This window comes from Chaetodon auriga, chromosome 2 (genome assembly GCF_051107435.1).
Source record: "Chaetodon auriga isolate fChaAug3 chromosome 2, fChaAug3.hap1, whole genome shotgun sequence".
Classification (NCBI taxonomy): domain Eukaryota; kingdom Metazoa; phylum Chordata; class Actinopteri; order Chaetodontiformes; family Chaetodontidae; genus Chaetodon; species Chaetodon auriga.
In genome coordinates, this window is record NC_135075.1 from 15325231 (window position 1) to 15336285 (window position 11055).

Here is an 11055-nt window from a genome sequence, read left to right on the forward strand (position 1 = left end):
ATGACAATTAAAGAGTCTGTGAGTTCAAGTGAAGATGTTAAACAAGACTCAAAGGAGAGCAAAAACTTGGGATCTTTATGTTTTATATTTGTGAATTCACATATTTTTCTCTTGGTAAGCAAGATTTAAATATTCTGTTAAGTAAATGATCAATGTAATACTGAGAATGTGGTAAACAATAAGATGCTACAGTTCTGAATGTCTGCACTAACACATCTATATTTGTTTTATTTCAGTTAATTTATTTGCTAATAAACTGAGTAAATTAACTGCAAATGAGTCAGAGTGACATTATATGAATAATTTGACTAAAAAGGTAGAATAATACAGCATATCTTGTAAAATGAATATACATACAACATAATAAATATCATGCACTAGATAGTGCAGTACAAGACATAATGCCACAGTAAGGCCAATGGAAAAACTAGTTCCATTCAGTTTAATTGCATCTGAAGAGATGGAAACTTTATAACCACAAGTATTTTCTAATTATACAGTAACTCAAATTTACTTTTAATATGTGTAGCTGAGGAAATTGATTTCTGTAAGTTTAAGACATGTACAGATGTAATCTCTACATGTCTGCAGTTATGACTCAAACAGAAACAGTCTTTGGTACAGTGACATGTTGCACTAAGTGGCAGTACTTTTAGCTTTTTTAAATACATTTTCTCTCAAGGACGAACAATCTGCAGACAAGCCGTAAAGGCTGAACTGCACTCTCATCATAGCATGTTTCTGCAACACTGTGTTTTTGTGTGTTCAGGAGACACAGACAGTTACCCTAAAGAAGCAGATCATGCACCTATCTTTGAACATTACACTTTCTCAGCACAGTGTCAACACCAGGGAGTGCTTCAGCGCTCTGCAGAGGACCAGAATAAAAATGTAGGCTAATGTCTGGAGACACCAGTTCACTTGGTTCATTCATTCCAACATGAGCTGACACTGTCATCTAGTGGTGGATCATCACAGCTCTGCCTTTCACGAGGATTCACTACAATGACCTCCACTGAACCGCCACGTCTCTAATATATTATCTTGAGCATATAAAGATGAAAAAAAGCATCAGTGGTGGGTGGAGTTATTAAACTAAGAGGGCACGAAGTAGAATACAAGACTTGCCATAGATCAGGAGAAAGGACCTCATGTGACAAGGCTCCATCATGAGCCTGCTGACACATGGAGGCTGAAAACATGTCTGGCAGAGAAAAAAATAATATCAAAACCTCCAGAAAGGCTATAAAATGGACCTTGAGACCATTTTCTAAACTGCTGTTTCCACAGTGAAGAATGAACTTCAAAACCTCAGCCTTTAAAGGGGCACTCCATTGATTTTACACATGAGGTTGAGTTTACTGGTCATGCACTACTCAGCCAAAGTCTAAGAATATAATCCTGATGCTGTTTCAGCTGGGCCAACAGGCATGGAATTTAAACAGAAAACCTATGTTTTTTTGAGGCTTGAAAGAGGCAGTTGCATTGTGGGTACCAGCGGTTTTGGAGTTTGACCCATTGTTTGTAATCTGTCTTTTGTGAGTCCCCCAACTGTATAGGAGTGAAATACTAGATCCTCTGTAATCTTAAAACTATGATATCTATATGTATCTTAACAAAAATTCCCTGTTAACTGTCGCATTGATGACAAATCCCTGAAAACTGCAGTGGAGTCTGAACATACAGGTTTTCAGTGGTTGTACTTGCTCTGTCAAAAAGCCCAAAACTGCACTTATTCCAACAGAAATACTGCTTGATTAGTCTGCAACAGATACACAAGAACGTAATCGTGAGTGGGCGGGGATTATTAGTTGGCTGCGTCTGACGTAGGACGCAAGCGTTGTTTTGGAGGAGGAAGTGAAAGGGGAACAGAAGGCTGGGGGTAGCAGTTAGTTAGCTCGCACACAAGCAAGCAGTCCAGCAAAGTGCCAAATTTACACACCAGTTGTAGATAATCTGCCTCGACAATTCGACACGTGTTTTGTAAGTGTTCACGCCAAGGGCAGTGCATTTTTCTACAAATTTGAAACGAGGTATTGCCAAATTGACGCTAGCTTACGAGTTCAGTACCAGCGAGCGAGCTAGCTAGCGAACGTAACGCCTAGTTAGCCACTAACGCTAACTGTCCTGAACAATAACAGCTAGTTCGCTCGCACCCAGGTCGTTTCCCGTCAAGAAGTCGCCTCTCCGGTGTGTTACAAGTTGAAAGTAAGTCTTCGAAACGAGAAAAGTCTGTTCACATGTGTCGTATTTGTTAACTCATCAATTCCTCTAACGTCCTATTAACGCCGACGCTATAACGGCTAATGGTGATGGTGCAATGTTTTTCGAGAAGCTGGTTGGCAAAAACAAGGCCGGCCTGTGGCTCCTCTGGGTCGACTGCAACAAGGAAGGGGAACCTGGGAGACGAGGACCGGCGGTTGGTCGGACAAAGCGTCGCAAAAAGATGGAAATGTTGATTTCTGTAAATACTTTGACTTTTATTTAGCGTTCATGTATACGCAGACGGAGGGGTTGCGGGGCACATTCAACCTTTCACCTCAAATCCCCCAATTTCTAGATGTTTGACTAATCAAATGTTGAGGTGGATTTTGGTGACATGTTGTGATGGTGGCAAGTATCGAGTTTTATACACGTCTCCTGTCGACATGCTGTATTAGAGAAATATGCTGCATCTCTGCCGTAGTGTTGCCAGGCAGATCTGTCCTTTTCGTGTTTTTTTCTATGTCGGAACAGTTTTTGTTTCTGTTGTGACTCATTGGTACTAATATAATGATCAACAACGCCCTTTACGTGTGCCGAAAAGCCTACTGAGATGAAATGTAACCTGAAACCTATTGCCATCCAAACATACAAGTCCTTATTCAAGTACAAATGTCGTCTGATACTCACATCAAATCTTGTTCTCTTTACTTTTTCTTCATTGGTTTTTAAAAGCACACTAATTACGTAACATTCAGAGTATGAGGACTGATACTGCTCCGTGATTGTGTTTTTAATGATTATTTGCAGTCGTGGCATCTTTTCCTACACTGCCAACAGCTCATCTCAGGTTACTTGATACTCAACTTTGAGTACCTGCCTGGTAGCTTGGATCAGCTCTAATTTGAGATTTACTCAGTTTACCCGATGAGTTGGCATGAAGTGGTTGATTCTTTGAATACAGTGGTTCAGCACCACTTTTGTTCACGTGGGCTTGTCGTGGCTAAAATGCCCAAAATTTTCTTTTCACAGTTGTCATTGTAGCGTACACAGCTGTGTCTAATTTTACGCTGCACTGTGTACCTTCCAGTTTGTTACGCTGTACTGGAGCACTTGTGTGTTTATAGTGGAGTGTCTAGATTAGTCTGAAGGCTCATGTGGAAAGCAATATTTTTCTTCAGACTTGTTTTTCCATTTGATACAGCACTGAACCACACCAGACAGAGGGTCAAAAATGTATTGCTGAGTAAGTGTTGGGAAGATATTCCTTTTTAAAGCATTATTTTATAGAAATCCTTTACTGCACAAGAACACTGCTTTTCTAGTGTTGTTGTGTATGTTTTCCATTCCATCCATTTTCCCTTCGTTAACCCTGAGCCAATGGAGCGTCTGTTTATCACGTGGACACTAACCAAGACTTAGACTTAGACTGTTTCTTTATTGATCCCAATTTGGGAAATTATTCTGTTGCAGTAGCAATTTAAACATACAGACAAACACAAAATATATACAACAATTGTTTAAAAATGTATGCACATTACAGAGCTCACGAGGAAACATAAAGATGGCCTACCTTCATGATGCATGGAGATGGGTTTTAGCATTGAGAAACATCTGAAGTCAGTCTTCCAAATCTATATTTAGTCCAGCGACTGTTTGTGGGTGTGCATGCATAATCCATATCAGAGGTGATCTGTGAAATTCAGCAGCTAGTGCCAGTGATTTACAGGCAGAGGGGAAAATGTGTTGGGACTTTTACATTAGTCCAACACATGACAGTTTGAACGCACATTTCTCAATATGAATCTTTGAACTGTTAGATGTTAATATCAGCCCGTGCTGTGATGGGCAGTCGACACTTTAAAACTTCCTAATTATTGATATGATGCCTCATTTTCAGTTAATTTAGCATATCTAAAAGGGAATAAACTAAGGATTAAACAGTTGTTAAACTTTCTGTGTTGCAATTATGATTTATATTTGATGGAGCAGTTATGTGTCAAACTCATAAAAGTAGACAGGATATGAAGCACTACTAAATATACTTTTTCTCAGGAGATAAAAAGCCCCAATTTAGTAATAGTACTCTGCGCAACAGTACTCTGCCTAACTTTTCGAATGTTTGAATGCAAGATGATGTAACAAAAAAGACAAAACTGCACATGACACATTGGCTTTAGCAGCACTCATTTTTTAAAACAGAATAATGGTGAACCTATACATCTAGAGATTACAAATTATTACATATACATATATTTTATAGGGCAATTTAAACAGCACAGTATTTGTCATTTTTGAGTGCTGTGTCACCACATATTTCTGCTGACCTGCAGATATTTTCTGACACACCATTTTTTTTATTTATCTGTATTGAAATTCATTCAGTTTGTCACAAAAAACTAGTAGTGTCAGTGACATCTGTCAATTCATGTTGGTGTATTTATGTGTTCACTCCTTCAGGTTAATTCTGACAGCATAAATGTGAGTGTTGTTGGTGAGAGGCATTCACCTGATTTGCTGCCTGTCAGAGATGATAGTTGGCATTTAGCAATCAATGTTTTACACTCTGTTGTTTGTCAAAGGTTAAAGATCTGAGTTGAGTTTCTTCTGTAATCATGTGACTGTGGTCTGACTGTCGCTAGACTTAAGTGATGAACTGCTGTCAGCCAATCTTTGCGTCACAGTATGGCAGTCGCTGGAGTGCTGTGCTCAGTCCATCCAGAAAGAACGCAAGTGGACTTTCCAGTTCCCGAATGGAGCTGAAGTGTTTGTGTTTTATAGGCTTAGTTTGAGAATTTGGATTAACTTTAAGGGCTTTTGATTCAGTGTGTCTTTTGAATCAAGGTTTTTTGTTTTATTATTTTTTGTTTGGAAAGTTTTGTTGAAAGTATTGCTCATGTTCCATAATTGTGTTAGACCAAGAACCTGCTGGGGTTGATGGATTGGCATGTGTAAAATGTCTTTTGTGCTTTGTGCATGAAGTGCATGTTCAAGCTTGTAGCTTCATTGCCAGAAAATGATCAAAGTAATCACATGTTTTTCCCCAATTAAGGAACAGGCAATTATTTATTAAAAACATCTTTGTTTACGAATTAAAAGCAGTGTCATACTCACAAATACCTAATTTTCTATATACTGTGTAGTTTACACACCCATATACCAGTTTGGCTTTAGTGAGTTCAGGTCATTCAGTGTGTTGGGGAAACACTGTATCATGGAGTGTGCACACATACAGTAGACCGTAGTAGTTGCATTGTGCTCAATTGTATACTTGGCAAGAAAAGACAACTGTGGAAAAGAAAAGATAAAGCAGCCTCTTATGAAATTAGGTTTATTTTAGTCTGTTCTGTCAATTTGCATATGGATCAAGTTTAAAGATAGCGTCTTAAATCTGGAATGTAGCCATATCTTTGTTTATTTTACTGCCCCCACACTTCATTTTGTAGTATGTGTTTCCCCAGGAAGAGTGAAGTCATTATATTTTCATATATTAAGCCATGTTCCTCATCTTTTACACCAATGATCAGGATTCTAAGGTGAAGAATTTGCTTGACTCCAGTGTTAAGATCACAGTAATTGCCCTTATGTCACATGATTGTACTATTAACTTCCTGGCCTTTGTTGAAACATGGTTTCATTTTCAGAGTGAGTAACATCAGATAGAGGGGGGAAATACAGAATTTCGTTCATATGTTGGTATCTCAGATCATCATTTTGACGAGATTTGGAGGAAACGCTGCACTTCACTGCTCACTACTGCGTTTGAGAATTCAGAAATTACACAGATTGAGTAAGTAGTAACGTGTCTGACTGACCAGCTCAAATCACACTTACTGTTGCATTGTTGAGAACACCAGGATTTCTGCAATATTTGCACACAAAAAATTGCCAAATTTGTGCCTCAGTCTTCAAAATTACATTTAAATTATATTTGATTACAAATGTTACATGTAAAGGCCTTTTATCAGTTACAGTGTTGGGTAGTGTACTGAGATCCACACATGCTGTAGTAAGTTGTCTGCTTAGTGACAACGATATCAGCAAAAAATGACAGATGAGTCATTTGGATTGGACTTAGAGTATGGAGAAGGAGTCAGTCCTCTAGGAGGTAACTTCCTGTGGTGCGTGAGAGAGAAAGAGTGATTTGTTCCTCGTGATTCGCCTAACAGCTTAGGAAGCACATGACTGGTATGAATGGTATTCAAACCTGATTGGTCCAGGGACAAGGAACTCTACACAAATTTGTAGACTAAAGTTTTCCAAAGAGTCTGTGTGCATAGAACACATTTAGCTTTGTATTGATTGTATTGTCCCTGAACCACATGAAATTGGTGATTAATTTGTGACTTGCAATGAAGAGGTTAGGAGGGCATTGAGTTCACTTTGTATGCTGAACATGTTGCTGTTTGTCTTTCTGCAGCTGTCGAAAAATGACATCCAGGAAGAAAGTGCTCCTGAAAGTCATCATCCTGGGAGATTCTGGGTGAGTCACAGCGTGGCATATTTCATTTCTACATGTGAAAACCAGTTATACAGGATAGGAAATCATCATCAGGTGTGTTTTGAAAGTTGTTTGGTGGGGGGAAAGAACCTAAATGCCAAGGTATTATTTTGGTTTTGAGTTGAGTCGTTGAAGATTATAAAGGAGTTAGTGTCATTTCCTTGTTGGCAAGAGTTGTTGCTCTGTCATAAGCTGTCTCCAGGCAGAGCTCTGCTCCTTCCAAATGCACCACTACTGTTTTTCAGTAATTCAGTGGTTATGCAAGATTAATCTTAGGGGACACTTGATGTTTCACAGCCTTTCTTAATCTATTTAAGTTAATAGATACTGAAGCTGGACAGTGTTTGAGAAAAAAATATCAGTTTTTATTGATTTCATTCACTGATAATGTGATAGTGTTTGTCTGATTGTTGGTGGTTTCCGACATTTGATACCATGTTCTATAACTATAGCTAGATAATTTTCCTTCTTGGTCAAAAAACAGCAGTGTGAAAAAAATCAATGTTCAGTTTCATCACTTTTACTGTACTGCAGCCATTCAGACCAGGAAAAAGGAACATTAAGCTACACTATATTATGTAACTACCATTTTTTGCAATATTTGGCCCAATTTACACTTGACATTTCAAGTGTCTCGTATTCAGATTAAATCCAGGTGCAATTACCCACATATGTGTTTGCATTAGCCAGTTCATACATGTGTGTGCATCTACTTTTTGCCACATGCACATCGGCGAGTAACTGGCAAAAATGTCAGAAGAAAAATAACCTTTGCATTTCAGCAGTTTGAATGCAGCAAAAAGCAGTTTAGCTGGGTAACTAGCAATGATCCACCAACTACCAAGCACATGCATGAATTGTACGATTGGACTACCAGCGAGACAAATTTTTCGCTCGTCTCCATCAGCCGTACAGATCATACAGTGGTTGCACTGGTGTGGGACCAGACTGAATTTGGAGCTGTTTTCTTCCTGTTTCTGTATATGTGACATGATTAATGGTGGCTAATCTGTGTTGTCACGTCAGATGCCATTGACACATGGGTAAAGACCCTGTAAGTGGTTACTTTTCCACAGACTCACAGAAGTACTTGGACTTTGGAGGTGATTTGAACAATAAGATTTTAGTCCATCTGTAATGCTTCTTGGTTGCATTTACACTTGAGTTTTTTGAGATGAGATAGTTCTCTGATCTGCCCAAGATGCAGTGGTAAAAAGTGTAAATGGGCTCTTCATTACATGTAAATATTGCCCAGCTCTTAATGAATTTAATTACGGCATATTTAATTTGAGTTATCAGTCAGCCCGTACCGCCTTTTTATTTTGCTTGTGGTTTGCCATCTGCAGGATCTGTTATTCTGCTGTTTGTTGTGTTCTACTCTCAGTGTTGGAAAGACCTCCCTGATGAACCAGTATGTGAACAAGAAGTTTAGTAACCAGTACAAAGCTACAATAGGAGCAGACTTCCTGACCAAGGAGGTGATGGTGGATGACCGGCTTGTTACAATGCAGGTACAGCACAACTACAAGTGGAAAGGTTACACCTTGGGGCATTTAGAGCATGTTAATATTTGTAGTAATACTTGTGTAATCTTGTCCATTCACTACACTTTCTGTCTCCTTGTGGTTGTCTAGATCTGGGACACAGCTGGCCAGGAGAGGTTCCAGTCTTTGGGTGTTGCGTTCTACCGTGGAGCAGACTGCTGTGTGCTGGTGTTTGATGTGACTGCGCCAAATACCTTCAAGACACTTGACAGCTGGAGGGATGAGTTTCTGATCCAGGCCAGCCCTCGAGATCCTGAGAACTTCCCCTTTGTGGTGCTAGGCAACAAGATTGACTTGGAGAATAGACAGGTTGGTATGAGTGGGTAGTCCCTCTGTGATGAATCGATTTTAAGACTGCTTGGTCTTAACCCATACTCATACGTGCTCAGAGAAGAATATGTGAAATAGAATTTTGTGTTCCTGAGTTTTTCTTTTGGAGAAAACCTTGAATCCATCCATATAAACTTCAGCTCACCATGTTGATGAATCTCCTTCTCCTCATACACACAGGTAACCACCAAAAGGGCCCAGGCTTGGTGTCAGAGTAAGAACAGCATCCCCTACTTCGAGACCAGCGCCAAAGAAGCCATAAATGTAGAACAGGCATTCCAGACAATTGCACGTAACGCCCTCAAACAGGTGAGTTACAGTTGCTTAAAATGACAAACAAAAGGCAGTGGAGACGTGTGTTTTGTTATGAGCATATCGTCATGCAATGTCCATACAACAACAAGAGCTGTAATAATTTAAATCCGTTTTTTCTGACTTTCTTACGTACATTTTCTCCTACGCTGATTGTTTTCTCTCTTTTGATGCCTGCCAGGAGACAGAGGTGGAGTTGTATAATGAATTCCCAGAGCCCATAAAACTGGATAGGAATGACAGAGCTAAACCTTCAGCAGAAAGCTGCAGCTGCTAAGGGACAACTTGGACCGTCTTCTCTCTTGGCTTTCTGAAACACCCTGTCACCAGTTACATCACCTGCACCTCGCTCCCAGGGAAGGGACTTCCCTATTGGTCTTCCTCCTTCACGCCGCTGTTCATTCCATTGACACAACCTATCACGCAGTACGCTGCACATGGATGTACAACCCCCACGCCCCCCTCCCCCACCCCACGTAGTACAAAAATGAATACACTAGCGCACTCTATTAAAATCCGCTGACAAACCCAGTGCCCAAAGATCACACGAGAGAAGAATGACACCCCTTCTGACCTCACAGTCCCCTGACTCGAGAGTGAGTGATCTCCTCCCCCGCCCACCAATGTTTCTGACTGTGGCCCCTGACTCTCACACTGAGTGGGCAAGACGGAGCCATGTTCAAAGAGTGCAACTGGGAACTCTAGATGGACTGGCTGATGCTCTGTAATGTGAGATGATGTTGGCTAATGTCAGCATCCCAAGAGTCTTCTGTCTTTCTGTTTTCACTTCGCTTTCTTTTGCCTGTCTGTCAACAAATAATTGAGTTGAACTATACGTATATATATATATATTTTAATTGGCTGATGTTATTTCTTAAGCCAATCAGAAACACATACTTGTTTTTTTGCACTTTCTTTTTATGTTTTTGCCTTTAAATGTTCTAGAGGGATGACTGATTTTGGGCAACGTCTGCTACCACACGCCTTTTGGTAAGCTTCAAATTACACCTCCTCACTTTGGTTTCCCTGCCAAATATCCCCTGAGAATCTGTTGAACACTTTGGTGATTGTACTGCCTTTTCCCCTCAAGGCTGCGTCTACATTGGTTTATAACTGCCTCACACTGCAGAAGAAATGTTCATAAGTAGAATTTCAAAGTTGATAACGCAGCCACAGCGTAAAACATGGATTAATTCCTTGATATATTAATATTTGCCTTTTATGTAACATTACTTGTACCGCTACTATTACTGCTGTATGTGTTTATGTCCTTCATCAGACATCTTTCAATGCTATGGAATTACAATGTGTCACCAACACGGCATACACTTGTCTTCTGTCATGTCTTTGTTATTGCTGTTCTCTCTATCTGCTTGTAGCTCAGGTTGGCTAAGTACTTAATATTTTTAACGGATTGTGCATTACAGTGTATAGATGGTAAAGGTAAATGGCTGATGGATTGAACTGAAATGGATGGTCTCTCTTTCCATTTAAAGAAAAGATCCTACTTTCTGCCGTGGTATTACTCTTTCTCCTTATAGAAACAAAATCACTGCGATGCCAATGATGTTGTCAAAGAAAATTGGGACGTCAAATAATAAAACTCTTGAATATATCAATGGGTCTAGCATGCGTCTGTTTCGTTTGGTTTGTTTCTTGCAATGTCTGTTCAGACCTCACACATAAAGCGCTTCATTGACAGCGCCCTGGTCCTCTTGTTAGTGTAGCTGCACCCTCACCTGTACACCTTTATGATTCACCCGCTCCATATTTCCCATGTGATAATCAGTAAATCAGTTTATGGTGAGTAGTAAATTCAAATCTCACACACAGCATCTATCCTCAATGTCAAAAGAGGTCAAATCAGCCAGAATTACGAACTCGAGGGTTTGCTTGGCCTTGAAGAACACGGCCAGCAGCCGATGCAATTTGAGATGTCATATCAAGAAAAAGAAGTGTCACTAACAGCATTCAGTAAAGCATGACAGTGACATCAACGTGCACAGTATCAGGACCCTGAAACGGAAGCAGCTGAGTGGAGGTCAGTTATTATTCTTTTTATTATTTACACCCCTGCTGTGAGAGAGCTTCTGTAGGCCTTCTTCACAGCAGACATTTTGGATTGTCATAGAAGTGACAGCTTTAAAAACGGCTGCATTCCTCAGA

General features: G+C 39.9%; 1 protein-coding gene across 1 annotated transcript; it reads left to right on the plus strand.

Moving 5' to 3' along the window:
• The first annotated feature begins 1847 nt into the window (after positions 1-1847).
• On the plus strand, positions 1848-10504 carry LOC143337417 (ras-related protein rab7-like). Its single transcript, XM_076757208.1, has 6 exons — positions 1848-2208; positions 6623-6685; positions 8088-8214; positions 8338-8556; positions 8758-8886; positions 9071-10504. The coding sequence occupies exons 2-6, from the start codon at positions 6633-6635 to the stop codon at positions 9164-9166; spliced, it is 624 nt and encodes a 207-aa protein (XP_076613323.1). The 5' UTR covers positions 1848-2208; positions 6623-6632; the 3' UTR covers positions 9167-10504.
• The last annotated feature ends 551 nt before the right edge of the window (positions 10505-11055 follow it).

Excerpts from the sequence above, each read along its gene's own strand:
- LOC143337417 (XM_076757208.1), top strand. The coding sequence starts at position 6,633 with ATGACATCCAGGAAGAAAGTGCTCCTGAAAGTCATCATCCTGGGAGAT. Across the intron at positions 8,557-8,757 it reads TTGACTTGGAGAATAGACAG|GTAACCACCAAAAGGGCCCA; the intron begins GTTGGTATGAGT and ends TCATACACACAG. Across the intron at positions 8,887-9,070 it reads CACGTAACGCCCTCAAACAG|GAGACAGAGGTGGAGTTGTA; the intron begins GTGAGTTACAGT and ends GATGCCTGCCAG.